Source organism: Coenobita brevimanus, chromosome 64 (assembly GCF_032717465.1).
Source record: "Coenobita brevimanus isolate Jiangsu-jjx chromosome 64, ASM3271746v2, whole genome shotgun sequence".
Classification (NCBI taxonomy): domain Eukaryota; kingdom Metazoa; phylum Arthropoda; class Malacostraca; order Decapoda; family Coenobitidae; genus Coenobita; species Coenobita brevimanus.
In genome coordinates, this window is record NC_137017.1 from 14,485,590 (window position 1) to 14,504,475 (window position 18,886).

The 18,886-nt window shown below is 40.2% G+C and overlaps 1 protein-coding gene across 1 annotated transcript in view; it reads right to left on the reverse strand.

Moving 5' to 3' along the window:
* LOC145404649 (uncharacterized) overlaps window positions 1-18,886 on the reverse strand; it is a 392,001-nt gene that overhangs the window by 127,787 nt on the left and 245,328 nt on the right. The window contains exon 10 of the mRNA XM_080276173.1: window positions 12,378-12,718. Within this exon, the coding sequence (XP_080132299.1) occupies window positions 12,378-12,718 (341 nt within the window). The remainder of the gene's footprint in view (window positions 1-12,377; window positions 12,719-18,886) is intronic.

The window sequence follows — 18,886 nt, forward strand, 5'->3', positions numbered from 1 at the left end:
AGAAACACATGACCTTCCACTTCTGAATCCAAACTGACATTCAGCCAAAATATTCATCTCTTCCAGATATTTTATCCATCTGTCTTTCAGGATTCTCTCACACAATTTTGCGACCATGCTGGTTAGAGACACTGGTCTATAATTCAGGGGTTCTTCTCTGTTTCCTCCCTTGTAAATTGGTACCACATTTGTCCTCTTCCATTCTTGTGGCACTTTCCCCTCTTCCAGTGAGCATACGATTAAACTGTGAATTTTATCCGCCAGTTGTTCTCTGCATTTCTTCAGTACCCAATTAGAAATTCCATCAGGTCCTGGGGCTTTCCTTACATCTTGAGTTTCCAGTAATTTATACACTTCCTGTACCTTCACTTTGATGTCTTTTATCATCGGAACATTTCTAATCACTCCCTCCCTTTCCACAAGCTCCTTTTCTTTAGTGAAAACTGACTGGAAACGTTTGTTCATTATTTCTGCTTGCATTGCCGCATCCTTAAAGACCTCTCCTTCTACTTTCAATTAGGTGATTCCTTCCTTTTGTTTCAGTTTGCCATTAACAAATCTATAAAACAGTTTGGGTTCATCCTTGCATTTGTCTATTATACCTTTTTCAAAATTCCTTTCTTCTTCTCTACGTATTCTTGTGTATTCATTTCCTGTTCTTTTATATTCTTCCTTTGTTCTGTTGTTACCTCTCTTTCTCCAAGTGTTCCACGCCTTATATCTCTCTTTTTTGGCTATCATACACCTTCTATTAAACCACTCCTTCTTCCTGTTTTCTTTCCCTCTTACTCTTGGTACAAATTTTTCCACTTCCAAATTATAGAGGTCTAGAAACATATCCCACTTCCTCTGTATCTCTCTTGTTTCTCTGAATTTTCTCCAATCCGCATTTTCAAAAAAGTTTCTTAATCCTGCAAAGTTTGCGTTCCCAAAGTTGTATCTTCCCTGTCTATGAAGCTCGTCTCTTGGCTCGACGTTCCCTATTAACATCTGGAACTCAATGACCACATGATCACTTTTTCCTAAAGGACAGAGATATTTCAATGATTCTATTACATCGGGTTTTTTGGTGAACAGTAAATCTAACCTTGCTAGTGTGTCCTCACCTCGAAACCGTGTCTCTTCTTTGACCCATTGCGTCATCACATTATTCATTATTATATTTAATAACATAGTGCCCCACGAATCCTCGCCACCTCCCAAGTACCATTCATCCCAGTTCACCTCTTTAGAGTTATAGTCACTCACCAAAATTATATCATTGATTTTCTCAATTATTTTTTGCAGATAGCTAGCCATATCTGACAACATCTCATGGTATTCACCATCCTTCCATGCTCTCGTCTTTGGGGGAACATACACTACCGCCATATCTCTCTTAACATTCTCTCTAGTTTCTAATTTCATATATGTGTGTGTGTGTGTGTGTGTGTGTGCGTGTATTTACCTATTTGTAGTATACAGGAATTGAGCAATGCTCGTGTTGTCCTGTCTCCATATCCACATTTATCAAGTCTACCTTTACACACATGAATGTTTTTCTCATGCACCACCTCTTTGTCTAAGTCGTTCCAAATATTTAAGCATTTACCTAATATACCTAATTGTGATGTACACGGAATGTACTATGCTCGTGGGTTTCCGTCGCTGTTTCTCAATAAGTCGAATTTAGCTTTAAACTCGTTTAAGTTTTTAGACTGGACGATCACTTTGTCCAGGCTATTCCATAAGTCTATACTTCTGTAAGGAAAGCTATATTTCTTCATATCCTTCAAGCAGCTTCACTTTTTCAATTTCATTCCATGTCCTCTTGTTGCTCTCTTATCCCATACAAACAAATCTTCTTAGTCAATTTTATTTATTCCCACCATGGTCCTGAACACTGCAATCATGTCTCCCCTCTTTCTCCTTTCCTCTAAGGAAGGCAAATCCAGTTTTTCCAGCCTCTCTGTATGCTGTGTGTGTGTGTTCTTACCTAATTATATCTTTACAGGAATGATTCAAGCTCATACTGTCCAGTGTCTTAAACCATATTTATTGTACATATCCTTAAATTTGTGAATTGTTTTGGCACACACTATTTCATTCGGTAATGCATTGCACTGATCAATTGCTCTATTTGGGAAACTAAATTTCCTTATGTCTTCATCACCTCTCATTTCATGCAGTTTTTTGCAGTGTCATCTTGCTGATGCTTCCCCATATGTTAAGTAATCATTTATGTCTACTTTCTCCTTCCCTGATATGCATTTATATAGCATAATAACGTCACCTCATTTCCTTCTCTCCTGTAGTGTTGGTAGATTCAGTTTATTTAGTCTTTCTTCGTAGCTTAGATCCCTTAAGCTTGGTACCCACCTTGTAGTGGCCCTTTGAACTTTTTCAATCTTGACTATGTGTTTTTTGAGATGAGGACTCCAGACTACTGATGCATACTCCAGGGTTGGTCTGATGAATGATGTTATTATCTTTCTTAGCCTGTCTTCATTTAAGTATGTAAACGCTATTCTCACATTGGCAAGCAGTGTATACATGTTCCGTACCTTCTCGCTGATGTGGTCAGCCGGAGATACTCTGTTATTGATGATCACACCTATGTCTTTCTCTCTTTCTGATGTGTATAGGGTTTTATTTCCTAATGTATAATCCCAATCAAGTCTTTTTCCACTTTTACCAAACTTGATTACATGACACTTGTACACATTCAATTACATTTGTCATGTATTACTCCATTCATGAAGTATATTTAATTCTTCTTGTAGATCTTTAAAAGAGTCTGTGTTAGTAATTCTCCTTTGTATTTTTGCATTTGGGACAGTGTGTAGGAGGAGGAAGCTGAAAGTTAATGTAAACAAAAGTAAAGTTATGGTGTTTGAGAGGAATGAAGTCACAGAGTGTGCAGTGAGGTTGGATGGTGAGGATATGGAGAATGTGAGTGCATTCAAGTACTTGGGTAGTGTGATGAGTAAGGATGGAACTTTGGGGGATGAAGTAAATGAAAGGGTACAGCAGGGAAGGAAGGTTGTTGGTACACTGAAAGCAGTGATGAGAAATAGGGAGGTGAGTATGGAAGTTAAGAAGTCACTGCATGATGGTATTGTGATCCCTACCCTGACGTATGGAAGCGAGGCGTGGACCTTGCAAGAAGGGAACAAGTCAAGAGTGAGAGCAGTGGAAATGAGTTGCTTGAGACGAGCATGTGGAGTGACGTGGAGGGACGGGTTGACGAATGAAGAAGTGAGAGAACGTTGTGGGGTGGATGTGGATGTGGTTGAAAAGATTAGGAGAAATACACTGAGGTGGTTTGGACATGTGGAGAGGATGGAGAATGAAAGACTGACTAAGAGGGTGTATGTAGGTGAGGTGGAGGGAGGGAGAGGGAGGGGTAGACCAAGGATGAGGTGGAGGGATGGAGTTGAGAGGTATATGAGGGAGGGGGGGTGAGTTGGGGGGAGGGGAGTCAAATGGTGGGTGACAGAGTGACTTGGAGGTGTTTTGTCTGTGGCCACCCTTTGTGGGATTAGGGCGTCGGGCTATAGATAGATAGATAGATTTTTGCATCATCTGCAAGCATATTTAAATAGCTTTCATTTCCAGTGTTATTGTCTATATCATTTATATACACTAAAAACATGATTGGTACCAGCACTGAGCCCTGTGGTACTCCACTAGTCACTTTTTTTCATGATGAGTAATTTCCCGTTAGTACTGTTCTCATTTCTCTTCTTATGAGAAAACATGCAACCAACAATACAGTTTGCCTCGAATTCCTCCTTGATGGTACAGTCTCCATAAAAGTCTTTGGTGTGGTACTGTGTCAAAAGCTTTCTTGAAATCTAAATAGATACTGTCCACCCATCCTTCTCTTCCCGGTAATGTGTCTGTTACTCTGTCATAGTAGCTCAACAGATTAGTAACTCATGATTTTCCTTTTCTGAAACCAAACTGTCTTTCTGTTATCATATTGTGTTCTTCTAGATGATTTACCCAAACTTTTCTTATAAGCTTTTCTAATACCTTGCTTACAACACTGGTTAGTGATACTGGTCGGTAGTTGAGTGGATTTTGTCAATTCCCTTTCTTGAATAAGTGAACAATGCTTTCTTCCAAATATCAGGTAGTTTACACTGACTCCAGGATTTCTTGTAAATTAAAAATAATGGTTTACTTAACATTCACATAGTACCCAACATGAAATTTCATCAGGATCATTTCCTTTTCCTTTATTTAATTTACTTATCTCCTCCTGTATTACTTCTTCTGATGTTTGTATATCTGGTTGTATGTGTGGGCATGCATGTTCCACATAATCTTATATTTCGTAGTATGTGTGGGCATGCATGTTCCACATAATCCCTCTTAAAATTTTTTTCCTCTGTAAAAACTGATTGGAATTTCTTGTTTTGTGCCTCACAAATATCCTTCTCTTGTGTATAGGTGATTCCCTCGTCCGTAATGGATTGTATTTTATCTTTTACTTTGCTTTTGCTTCTGATGCAGCTGTAAAATAGCTTCGGTTGATCTCTACTTTTTTTTATGCTGTCCTCCTCAAACTGTTTTTCGGCTTCCCTCCTTATTCTTGTATAATCGTTTCTTGCCTGTTTGTAATTAATATATGCCCATTCACTATTGTGTCTTCTGTATCTATTCCAAAACAAATCTCTTTTTTTCTTTTGATTTTTTACATTCTGTATTAAACCATTTCTTTATTTTCTTTCTGCTTCTTTGTGCTTTGGGATGTACTTCTGGACTCCTATTTCATAGAGTTCACAGAATTTTTTATATATAGCATTTAAATCTTGTCCTATAAGCTCCTTTCCCCAATCAGTTTCTAAGAAGTACTTCTTTAGGTCATGATACTTTCCTTTTTATAGTTTAGGCTCTTTTTGTAACTTTTATTGCTGTTAACTATGTCATATGCTATCCTGAAATTGCAATTTAGTACACCATGGTCGCTTTTGCCAAATGGAGGGTGGTATATTAAATTGTCAATATCGTTTTCTTGCCTAGTAAATATGAGATCTAGCACTGAGGGTACACTGAGTCCTCTTTTTCTGGTGCTTTCCCTTACATGTTGCGTTAGGAAAAACTCTTGTACGAGATCCTGGAGCTTTTGGTCCCAACAGCTATCTTGGCTTATTATATCTAGAGTATTCCAATTTATATTTGTATTAAAGTCTCCAGTTAGTATAATTCTTTCCAGTTTCTCTTCCGTTTTATGTAGTAATGATCTTAAAATCTGAATTGTATTCTCAGCCAGGTCCTCATACTCGTCTCTTTCCCATGTGTTTGAGTTAGGTGGCATGTACAAATTGGCTACAATTACTTTCTCATCAGTTGTATTGATCTCTACTACAATCAGTTCTGTTGTGAGGGTATATCTAGTTCTATTTCTTTGACTTTTATATTTCTCATAGCTAATAGTGTGTGTGTGTGTGTGTCTGTGTGTGTGTTCTTACCTAATTGTATCTTTACAGGAATGAGTCAAGCTCGTACTGTCCCGTGCCTTAAACCATATTTATCGTACATATCCTTAAATTTGTTAATTGTTTTAGCACACACTATTTCATTTGGTAGTGCATTCCATTGATCAATTGCTCTGTTTGGGAAACTGAATTTCCTTACGTCTTTATCACCTCTCTTCTTATGCACTTTCTTGCAGTGACCTCTTGCTGATGCTTCTCCATATTTTAAGTAATCATTTATGTCTATTTTCTCCTTCCCTGATATGCACTTATATAGCATTATCATGTCACCTCTTTTCCTTCGCTCCTGTAGTGTTGGTAGATTCAGTTTATTTACTCTTTTTTCGTAGCTTAGGTCCCTTAAGCTTGGTATCCATCTTCTAGCGGCCCTTTGAACTTTTTCAATCTTGTCTATGTGCTTTTTGACATGAGGACTCCAGACTACTGATGCATATTCCAGGGTTGGTCTAATGAATGATGTTATTATCCTTCTTAGCATGTCTTCATTTATGTATGTGAATGCTATTCTCATATTTGCAAGCAGTGTATACATGTTCCGTACCTTCTCGCTGATGTGGTCAGCCGGAGATACTCTGTTATTGATGATCACACCTATGTCTTTCTCTCTTTCTGATGTGTATAGGGTTTTATTTCCTAATGTATAATCCCAATCAGGTCTTTTTCCACTTTTACCAAACTTGATTACATGACACTTGTCCACATTGAATTCCATGTGCCATGTACTACTCCATTCATGAAGTTTATTTAATTCTTCTTGTAGCTCCCTACAAGAGTCTGTGTTAGTAATTCTCCTTTGTATTTTTGCATCATCTGCAAACATATTCAGATAGCTCTCATTTCCAGTGTTACTGTTTATATCATTTATATACCCTAAAAACATGATTGGTGCCAGCACTGAACCCTGTGGTATTCCACTAGTCACTTCTTTCCATGATGAGTAGTTTCCTCTTAGTACTGTTCTCATTTCTCTTTTTATGAGAAAGTCCTGAATCCAACAAAACAGTTTGCCTCGAATTCCTCCTTGATGGTACAGTTTCCATAAAATCATGTTTTGGTGTGTGTGTGTGTGTGTGTGTGTGTGTGTGTGTGTTCTTACCTAATTGTATGTTTACAGCAATGAGTCAAGCTCGTACTGTCCCGTGTCTTAAACCATATTTATCGTACATATCCTTAAATTTGTGAATTGTTTTGGCATACACTATTTCATTCGGTAGTGTATTCCACTGATCAATTGCTCTATTTGGGAAACTAAATTTCCTTACGTCTTTATCACCTCTCTTTTTATGCAGTTTTTTGTAGTGTCCTCTTGCTGATGCTTCCCCATACATTAAGTAATCATTTATGTCTATTTTCTCCTTCCCTGATATGCATTTATATAGCATAATCATGTCACCTCTTTCCTTCTCTCCTGTAGTGTTGGTAGATTCAGTTTATTTAGTCTTCCTTTGTAGCTTAGATCCTTTAAGCTTGGTACCCACCTTGTAGCGGTCCTTTGAACTTTTTCTATCTTGTCTATGTGTTTTTTGAGATGAGGACTCCAAACTACTGATGCATACTCCAGGGTTGGTCTGATGAATGATGTTATTATCTTTCTTAGCATGTCTTCATTTATGTATGAAAACGCTATTCTCACATTGGCAAGCAGTGTATACATGTTCCGTACCTTCTCACTGATGTGGTCAGCCGGAGATAGTCTGTTACTGACAATCACACCTAGGTTCTTCTCTCTTTCTGATGTGTGTAGGGTTTTATTTCCTAATGTATAATCCCAATCAGGTCTTTTTCCACTTTTACCAAACTTGATTACATGACACTTGTCCACACTGAATTCCATTTGCCATGTATTTCTCCATTCATGAAGTTTATTTAATTGTTCTTGTAGATCTTTAAAAGAATTTATGTTAGTAATTCTTTGCATTTTTGCATCATCTGCAAGCATATTTAAATAGCTTTCATTTCCAGTGTTATTGTCTATATAATTTATATACACTAAAAACATGATTGGTGCCAGCACTGAGCCCTGTGGTACTCCACTAGTCACTTCTTTCCATGATGAGTAATTTCCCCTTAGTACTGTTCTCATTTCTCTTTTTATGAGAAAATCTTGCATGAAACAATACAGTTTGCCTCGAATTCCTCCTTGATGGTACAGTTTCCATAAAAGTCTTTGGTGTGGTACTGTGTCAAATGCTTTCTTGAAATCTAAATAGATACTGTCCACCCATCCTTCTCTTTCCGGTAATGTGTCTGTTACTCTGTCATAGTAGCTCAACAGATTAGTAACACATGATTTTCCTTTTCTGAAACCAAACTGTCTTTCTGTTATCATAATGTGCTCTTCTAGATGATTTACCCAAGCTTTTGTTATAAGCTTTTCTAATACCTTGCTTACAACACTGGTTAGTGATACTGGTCGATAGTTGAGTGGATTTTGTCTGTTCCCTTTCTTGAATAAGGGAACAATGTTTGCTTTCTTGCAAATATCAGGTAGTTTACATTAACTCCAGGATTTCTTGAAAATTAAAAATAATGGTTTACTTAACATTCACATAGTACCCAACATGAAATTTCATCAGGACCATTTGCTTTTCCTTTGTCTAATTTACTCAGCTCCTCCTGTAATACTTTTTCTGATCTTTGTATATCTGGTAGCATGTGTGGGCATCCATGTTCCACATAATCTTATATCTGGTAGTATGTGTGGACATGCATGTTCCACATAATTCCTCTCAAAATTTTTTTCCTCTGTAAAAACTGAATGGAATTTATTGTTTTGTGCTTCACAAATATCCTTCTCTTGTGTATAGGTGATTCTCTCATCTGTAATGGATTGTATTTTATCTCTTACTTTGCTTTTGCTTCTGATGCAGCTGTAAAATAGCTCTGGTTGATCTCTACATTTATTTATAATGTCCTCCTCAAACTGTTTTTCGGCTTCCCTCCTTATTCTTGTATAATTGTATCTTGCCTGTTTGTAATTATTATATGCCCTTTCACTATTGTGTCTTCTGTATCTATTCCACAACAAATCTCTTTTTCCTTTTGATTTTTAACATTCTGTATTGAACCATTTCTTTATTTTATTTTCTGCTTCCTTGTGCTTTGGGATGTACTTCTGGACTCCTATTTCATAAAAGTTCACAGAATTTTTTATACTGTATATAGCATTTAAATCTTGTCCTCTAAGCTCCTTTTCCCAAGCAATTTCTATGAAGTACTTCTTTAGGTCATGATACTTCCCCTTTTTATAGTTAAGGCTCTTTTTGTAACTTTCATTGCTGTTACCTATGTCATATGCTATCCTGAAATTGCAATTTAGTACTGCATGATCACTTTTACCAAATGGAGGGTGATATATTAAATTGTCAATATCGTTTTCTTGCCTAGTAAATATGAGATCTAGCATTGAGGGTACATCGAGTCCTCTTTTTCTTGTGCTTTCCCTTACATGTTGCGTTAGGAAAAACTCTTGCACAAGATCCAGGAGCTTTTGGTCCCAACAGCTTTCTTGGCTTATTATAATTATCTAGAGTATTCCAATTTATATTTGTATTAAAATCTCCAGTTAGTATAATTCTTTTCGATATCTCTTCCATTTTATGTAGTACAGTAATGCTCTTAAACTCTGAATTGTACTCACCGCCAGGTCCTCATATTCGTCTCTTTCCCATATGTGTGTGTGTGTGTGTGTGTGTGTGTGTGTGTATTTACCTATTTGTAGTATACAGGAATTGAGCAATGCTCGTGTTGTCCTGTCTCCATATCCACATGTATCAAGTCTACCTTTACACACATGAATGTTTTTCTCATGCACCACCTCTTTGTCTAAGTCGTTCCAAATATTTAAGTATTTACCTAATATACCTAATTGTGATATACACGGAATGTACTATGCTCGTGGGTTTCCGTCGCTGTTTCTCAATAAGTCAAATTTAGCTTTAAACTCGTTTAAGTTTTTAGACTGGACAATCACTTTGTCCAGGCTATTCCATAAGTCTATACTTCTGTAAGGAAAGCTATATTTCTTGATATCCTTCAAGCAGCTTGATTTTTTCAATTTCATTCCATGTCCTCTTGTTGCTCTCTTATCCCATACAAACAGATCTTCTTGGTCAATTTTATCTACTCCCACCATGGTCCTCAACACCGCAATCATGTCTCCCCTCTTTCTCCTTTCCTCTAACGAAGGCAAATCCAGTTTTTCCAGCCTCTCTCTGTATGACAGGTCTGTCAGACTGGGGACCATCTTGGTTGCTGTTCTTTGTATTCTCTCAATCTTGTTTATATCTTTCTTTTTGTGTGGGGACCACACTACCGATGTATATTCTAACCTGGGGCGGATCATGGCCACTATCAATTTTTTCATCATCTCCTCATCCATATAATGAAATGCTACTCTTATGTTAGTCAAGAGTTTATAAGTCTCTCCAACTATCTTGTTAATGTGCTTTTCTGGTGACAAACTATCTTGGACCAGCACTCCCAAATCTTTCTCTTCTCTCCTTTTTGTGATTAATTCATTACCCAAAAAATAATTCAGTGATGGTCTCCTGGTACTTTTACCCATTTCCAATATTTTACATTTCTTTACATTAAATTTCATTTCCCACGTCCGGCTCCAATTGTGTATCCTATCCAAATCCTCCTGCAGTATTTTACAATCCTCCTCAACCTCTATCTTCCTCAAGATCTTTACATCATCAGCAAAAAGACTTGCATAACTGTTCACTCCATCTACCATATCATTTACGTAAATCAGGAACATTACTGGCGCCAACACTGAACCTTGAGGGACTCCACTTGTTACTTCCCTCCATCCAGACATCATTTCCTTTATTACTGTCCTCATTTGTCTGTCTCTCAAAAAGTCTCTCATCCATTCCAGAAGTTTCCCCTTTAGTCCTCCTATATATTCTAGTTTCCACATTAGTCTCTTATGAGGTACCTTGTCAAAGGCCTTCTCTAAGTCTAAGTACACACAATCCACCCAACCATCTCTCTCCTGTACCACATGAATCGCTCTTGAGTAAAAGCTCAACAAGTTAGAAACACATGACCTTCCACTTCTGAATCCAAACTGACATTCAGCCAAAATATTCATCTCTTCCAGATATTTTATCCATCTGTCTTTCAGGATTATCTCACACAATTTTGCGACCATGCTGGTTAGAGACACTGGTCTATAATTCAGGGGTTCTTCTCTGTTTCCTCCCTTGTAAATTGGTACCACATTTGCCCTCTTCCATTCTTTTGGCACTTTCCCCTCTTCCAGTGAGCATACGATTAAACTGTGAATTTTATCCGCCAGTTGTTCTCTGCATACCTTCATTACCCAATTAGAAATTCCATCAGGTCCTGGGGCTTTCCTTACATCTTGAGTTTCCAGTAATTTATACACTTCCTGTACCTCCACTTTTATATCTTTCATCACTGGAACATTTCTAATCACTCCCTCCCTTTCCACAAGCTCCTTTTGTTTAGTGAAAACTGACTGGAAACGTTTGTTCATTATTTCTGCTTGCATTGCCGCATCCTTAAAGACCTCTCCTTCTACTTTCAGTTTGGTGATTCCTTCCTTTTGTTTCAGTTTGCCATTAACAAATCTATAAAACAGTTTGGATTCATCCTTGCATTTGTCAATTATACCTTTTTCAAAATTCCTTTCTTCATCTCTAAGTATTCTTGTGTATTCATTTCTTGTTCTTTTATATTCTTCCTTTGTTCTGTTGTTACCTCTCTTTCTCCAATTGTTCCACGCCTTATCTCTCTCTTTTTTAGCTAACATACACCTTCTATTAAACCACTCCTTTTTCCTGTTTTCTTTCCCTCTTACTCTTGGTACAAATTTTTCTACTCCCAAATTACAGAGGTCTAGAAAGATATCCCACTTACTCTGTATTTCTCGTTTCTCTGAATTTTCTCCAATCTGCATTTTCAAAAAAGTTTCTCAATCCTGTAAAATTTGCTTTCCCAAAGTTGTATCTTCCCTGTCTATGAAGCTCGTCTCTTGGCTCGACTTTTCCTCTTAACATCTGGAACTCAATGACCACATGATCACTTTTTCCTACAGGACAGGGATATTCCAATGATTCTATTACATCAGGTTCTTTGGTGAACAGTAAATCTAACCTTGCTGTTGTGTCCTCACCTCGAAATCGTGTCTCTTCTTTGACCCATTGCGTCATCACATTATTCATTATTATATTTAATAATATAGTGCCCCACGAATCCTCGCCGCCTCCCGAGTACCATTCCTCCCAGTTCACCTCTTTACAATTAAAGTCACCCACCAAAATTATATTATTGCTTTTCTCAATTATTTTTTGCAAATAGCTAGCCATATCTGACAACATCTCATGGTATTCGTCATCCTTCCATGCTCTCGTCTTTGGGGGAACATACACTACCGACATATCTCTCTTAACATTCTCTCCAGTTTCTAATTTCATTAATATCACTTCAGCCCTGCCTTCTCCCATTTCCACAGTATCTACATTTATGTTGTTCTTCACTGCTATCATCACTCCTCCTCCCTTTTTTTCTTTTCTGTCTTTTCTCCACAGTTTGTATTTACCATCTCCCAAATGAACATCAATATCTTCTCTTAATTTGGTCTCTACAAAGCACGTGACATCAGGTTCATGTTCTCTCAAGAAATCGTTAGTTTCGATCCTTGACGATATGAAACCATCAACATTAGTATATATCACCTTCAAATAATTTTTGACGTTTTTAATACCCTCTTCTCTCCTACTCTCTGTCCGTACCACTTCCTCAACTTCAGTGTTTGTATGGAATGGCAACACTGGATTAGATGATGATGATGAATGATACTCTGCTGCAAAAACAAAAACTACTCATTAAACATCAATTCTCTTTCTCATGACTGACCTGTATGTGGTGTGTGAGTATGGTGGGCTCTTGTGTGGGTGATAACACTAGTCGTGTTACCCCCACTACAACACTGGCCACCGCTCACATTCCCCTCTGTCATACTTGGGGTACTACTTCGGGTACTGGCAGGCTGTTGAATCTTGGCAGTCTGATGAGCAGGTGGAGTGCTGCCAGAGGAGGAGCTGGGCAGGAGGGTTGTGTGTGCATGTGTGGTGGTGTGAGGATCAGGAACTGTATAGGGAAGGGCAGGGTCCACCATGGTGCGGGTGTACGATGGCCGAGGAGAGGAGCCAAGGTGCAACGATTCCACACCACTCACCAGGCTTGATGGGTCACCTCTGCAATATTAGTCAATAAAAATTTGGGTACTTTGAAGGCAGAAGGATAAATCCTTCATGTTCTCTCACATGCAAGTGCAATGAGGTGTGCAATATAAATTCGTTAGAAAATGTACAGAGATGTATGAAAAAAATATATACATAATACTGACAACCTTCCATATGAAGACAGGCTGAAAAGATTAAGCTTGCGCTCACTACAAAGGTGTAAAGTAAGGGAAGACTTAGCTGAAGCATTTAAGAAGGTGAAAGGAATAAATAAGGGAGACATTAGCAAGATACTGATGTGAGCATACAGGAGAGCACTTAAACTAATGGTTTCAAACTGTATTAATTTACTTTCAGCAGAGAGACAGGTAGGTAATGGTTTGGCAAAAGATTAGTGGACGAGTGGAATAAGCAACCTTGTGATACTGAAGCTGCCCCCTCCACTGAGAGCTTCAAGACTAAGTTAGATAAGCATATGACAGGTTGTTTTTGATGAGTAAGGCCGACACATGCAAGCATGTTGGAGCCTTTAAAAACGAAAACGAAAACGAGTAACCTTAGCCTTTATCATTCTTTTTCTGTGCCTGCCCTCCTCTCTTCCTATTTCTCCCATCTTTCCTGTCACTACTTAATGCTTTTCTTTCCATTACAGGTGGCTTTACATTGAGTGACAAGCCAAATGGTTTCCTGTAAGCCAAGAAACCATTTACAACGCTGGGTGGTAACCATATAACCAAACCATACGTGCTCTCTACGTGTCAAGTGCGTTGGTGGAGGGTTAGTGCCCCTCCCCGTAAAACAAATAACTCAGAGTCAAATGGCCACCCCGTACGGGATTATGGCATCTGGCAATAGATAGATAGATAGACCTTGGCACAGGAGACTAATCAACTGTAGGGAAGCAACTGTCTCCGCAGGGTAGTCCTGTGCAGTGAACTTATGTTCTCTTGCAGCAGACAGTGCCTACTAGAATTTGGCATGGGGAAAAGTGTAGAGGTTTGGTTCCCAGATGGACACCACATTTGCATCTCTCCACATAGTTCAAAGGGGCACCATATTAGGCTCAACATCACCTCATTATTTGGTTATACAGTTACCACCCACTGTTGTAAATGGGTTCCTGGGTTACAGGAAACTGTTCGGCTTTTCACTCAGTATAGAGCCACCTGAGCTCAAAAGAGTACAGTGGTAAAAAATCACAGGAGGAATGGGTCAAACAGGAAGAGAGGAAGCAGGCTTGGCATTATTTAAAACTATCTATCTATCTATAGCCAGACGACATAATCCCACAAGGGGTGGTTGTTTGCTTTTGAGTTATTTGTTTTTAAGGGAAGGACACTAACCCTCTGCAAACTCACTTATTATTCAAAACTATTTATTTATCTATGACCAGATGCCATAATCCCATAAGTGGTGGTTGTCTGTCTCTGAGTTATTGTTTTACAGGCAAGGACACTAACCCCTCAGCCAACCCACTTGTTGACACACAGGGAACAAGTACGGGTTGGTTAAATGGTTACCAACGTTTTCGTTTTTAAAGGCTCCAACATGCTTGCATGTGTCGGCCTTGGTCACCTAATGGCGGCTCTCCACACTGCACGATCCACTGCTGCCTCCCTGTTCAGTTCCTTAACCCTGAGGTCGCACTTAATGACCTCGTCCCATGTCTTTCTTGGTATACCCCTCGTAACCCCAACCCCAATATTAACACTTCTCACCTTCCTCACCCAATTATCATCCCCCATTCTCTCCACATGTCCAAACCATCTCAATCTACCTCTCCTCATCACAACACCAATACACTCCAGTCCCATCCTACCTCTTAACTCTTCCATCGTGAACCCAGCCCCTCATGGCCTTGGACGCAGGGAGCACTGCACATCCACCTAATCATTGTCATTTCTGTACGTCTGAGCCGGCAAATATCTTCCTCCTTCACTGCCCAGGTCTCACTACCATACAGCATTACACTCCTAACACATGCTGCATACAAAGACCCCTTAGCACATAGGGAGAGTCCTCTCAATGTCAGGAGAGGCAAGAGCTCCCTGAACTTCTTCCAACCACTTCTCACCCTAGACACAGAGCTAGCTCCAGCCCCACCTCCAGCACACAACATGTCTCCCAAATAACAAAACTCTTCCACACACTCAAGAGATTCATCAGCAAGTTCAATCCTTTCACGTATAACAATCTCCACCTGCTCACCCCGACACGCCGTACACATAAAATCAGCATTATCTCGCAGTCTACCTCTGATACCACTACATCTCTTATGCACCCATTTATCACAAACACCACACAAGATGGAATTACTTCTCACACCCTTGTGGCAAATTGCACATGGCCACTCTCCCTCGTCTTTGACAGTACCGCCACCAACCCTAGATATCATCACTTTTGTTTTATCTGCATTTACCCTTAAGCCCTTGTGCCCCATACCATCTCTCCACATCCTAAACCTTTCCTCCGCCTCCCTTTCGTTCTCTCCAATCAACACCAAATCTTCAGCATACAACAACTCCCATGGGAGTCCGTTTCTAAAGTCATGTGAAAGGGCTTCAAGTACCATGATAAACAACATGGGACTCAAGACTGACCCTTGATGCACACCAACATTCACGGAAAACTCATCACTCAAATCTCCATTCACTCTTACCTGGGTGAGAGCACCCACATACATAGCCATAACCACCCTAACCAGGGTTTGTAAATGATTTCCTGACTTATAGTAAGCCATTAGGCTGGTCACTCAAAGTAAAGTCACCTGGAAAGAACAATAAAAAGTGACAGGAATGGTGGAAATAGAAAGAGAGGAGGGCAGACAGAGAAAAAGAATGATAAATGTGAAAGAAGAAGTAGGGAGAACTACAAAGAGAGTGGATGATGATTGTCACCACTTCCACCATTTAAATGTGCAATTTATAGGAAGTGAGGAGTGTGCTTTGGGAATGGTAGTGTTTTGGTGGACATCTGTCCTGGTAAGGGGTTGGCAATAGCCAACACCTACTTTCGTCATAAGATGATCCACCGGTATACATGGAGGGTAATGAGGAGGATGGATGGTGAACTTGTTGAACGAAAGGCAATGATAGACTACGTGTGTGTGGATGAGCGAATGAGAAGACAAGTGTCGGATGCAAGGGTTTGGAGAGGGTGGGGGAATGGAGTCTCGGACCATCACTTAGTGATGGCCAAGGTAGAGCTGCAAAGAAAGTGGTTGAGGAGACGAAGGGGAAGACAGGAGGAAGCAGCTCCTGTGAGAAGAGTGGAGAAATTGAAAGATAGTGAGAAAATGACAGAGTATAAGAGCATAGTGGAAGAAAGATTGGGAAGGTATGAGCTAGAGCAGATGGAAGGGGTGGAAGACGTATGTAAGATATTCATGGAAGAGATAAGCGCAGCGTGTGAGGCGGTTTGTGGAGTGAGGAGGAGATGCAAGGGTGTGCAAGGGACAGCATGGTGGAATGATGAGGTGAAATGAGCTGTGGAACAAAAGAAGAAGGCATATGGTGAATGGTTGGCGAGTAGAGGTAGGGGAGAAGATGAGAGAGAAAAGAGAGAGGTAAATGTGAGCAGGAGAAGGGAGGTTAAGAGACTGGTGAAGGAGAGTAAGAAGAAAGTGGATGAAGAGTTTGGGAGGAATCTGAGTGTGAAATGGAGGGAGAGTAAGAAATTGTTTTGGAAGGAGGTAGAGAAAGTAAGGCAGTGTGAAAGGGGAAATAGTAGGGGAGTGAAAGATAGGAATAATAGATTGTTGGTGGAGAAGACAGAGAAATTGAGGAGATGGAAGGAGCACTTTGAGGATTTGTTGAATGTAGAGAGTGAGAGCAGTGTGAGTATAAGTGGTTGGGGAATGGCTGGGAGAAGAAGAGATGAGAGGAGAGAGGAAGAGATCAGTAGGTCGGAAGTAGTGAAAGAGATGAAGAAGATTAAGCTGGGAAAGGCCCCAGGAATTGATGGAGTGTGTGGTGAAATGCTTAGGTATGGGGGTGAGATTGTTGTGGAGTGGATATGGAAGTTGTGTAGATTGGCTTGGGAAGAGGAAAGGGTTCCAGAGGACTGGAAATCAGGTATAATTGTTCCTCTGTACAAAGGAAAAGGGGAGAGAGAAGTATGTGGTAACCATAGGGGTATTTGCCTTCTTAGTGTGACTGGTAAAATATATGGTAGAATACTCATTGATAGGGTTAGGCATATGACAGAGGAGCTAGTTGGAGAAGAACAAGGGGGATTTAGGAAGGGAAAAGGGTGTGTAGATCAGATATTTGTTCTAAGATGTTTAGTGGAGAAGTATCTAGAGAAGGGAAGGAAAGTGTATGCTGCCTTCATGGACTTGGAGAAAGCTTATGACAGAATAGATAGGCAAGGTATGTGGAAGGTATTAAGAATATATGGAGTGGAGGGGAAATTGTTGAGTGCTGTGAAGAGTATGTACGAGGGAGCTAGGGCTACGGTGCGAGTGGATGGTGAGCTGAGTGAGTTCTTTGATCTCAATGTGGGACTGAAACAGGGGTGTGTGATGTCTCCATGGCTGTTTAATATACATATGGATGGGGTTGTAAAGGAGGTGCAAGGTAGGGCAGTGGATGTGGGGGTGGCCCTAATGAATGAGGGTGAGATTTGGAAGCTTCCAGTGTTGCTGTTTGCTGATGATACAGTATTGTTGAGTGAAGATGAATGAGAGTTGCAAGGTTTGGTGAATGAATTTGGGACAGTGTGTAGGAGGAGGAAGCTGAAAGTTAATGTAAACAAAATTAAAGTTATGGTGTTTGAGAGGAATGAAGTCACAGAGTGTGCAGTGAGGTTGGATGGTGAGGATATGGAGAATGTGAGTGCATTCAAGTACTTGGGTAGTGTGATGAGTAAGGCTGGAACTTTGTGGGATGAAGTACGTGAAAGGGTACAGCAGGGAAGAAAGGTTGTTGGTACACTGAAAGCAGTGATGAGAAATAGGGAGGTGAGTATGGAAGTTAAGAAGTCACTGCATGATGGTATTGTGATCCCTACGCTGACGTATGGAAGCGAGGCATGGACCTTGCAAGAGGGGAACAAGTCAAGAGTGAGAGCAGTGGAAATGAGTTACTTGAGAGGAGCATGTGGAGTGGAGGGACAGGTTGACGAATGAAGAAGTGAAGGAACGTTGTGGGGTAGATGTGGATGTGGTTGAAAAGATTAGGAGAAATACACTGAGGTGGTTTGGACATGTGGAGAGAATGGAGAATGAAAGACTGACTAAGAGGGTGTATGTAGGTGAAGTGGAGGGAGGGAGAGGGAGGGGTAGACCGAGGATGAGGTGGAGGGATGGAGTTGAGAGGTATATGAGGGAGGGGGGGGTTAGTTGGGGGGAGAGGAGTCAAATGGTGGGTGACAGAGTGACTTGGAGGCGTTTTGTCTGCGGCCACCCTTTGTGGGATTAGGGCGTCGGGCTATAGATAGATAGATAGATAGAGGAGTGCGTGCAGCAGCACAAACTACTGATTTGTGATATGGTGCTTAAAGAACGAGTCATGAAAAAAAGGACTTATGTACCTAGGAGGAAAATATGGAAGCTGAAAAACCAAGTAGAAAGGGATGCCTTCTATAGCGAGTTGAGGAGAGTGGTGGCTGAACATGGAGCTGTCGACAGAGGCGTTAATGAACAGTACAGAGCCCTCAAGAACAATCTCTTGAGAGTTACTGATGTAACATGCAGTTGGACAAGAGGACCACCAAGACATAAAGTAACCTGGTGGTGGGATGAGGGTGTAGAAGATGCAGTTAAGGAGAAAAGAAGGCTTTTCCAGGATTGGAAGAAGGGTGGTAGCAAAGACAAATATTTTGCTGCCAAGCATAGGGCTAGAAGAGAGGTATACAGGGCAAAGTCTGAGTCACAGAGACTTTTACTTGATAACCTAAATCATGGGGAAAGGAAAAATATGATATTTAGGGTGGCAGGTCAGGTGAAGAGGGATAATCGGGATATTACAGGTGAGCAGTGTGTGAAGAATGATGAAGGAAGGGTAGTGGTGAACAGTGAGGATATGAAAGATGCATGGAGAGAGCATTATAACCGGTTGTTGAATGAGGAGTTTGACTGGGACAGAGAAGGTTTGGAGCCAGCAGATCCAGTGTCTGGCCCTTGGCCTTTGATTGATGCTGCTACTGTGAGTGAGGCAATAGGCAGGATGAAGGTGGGGA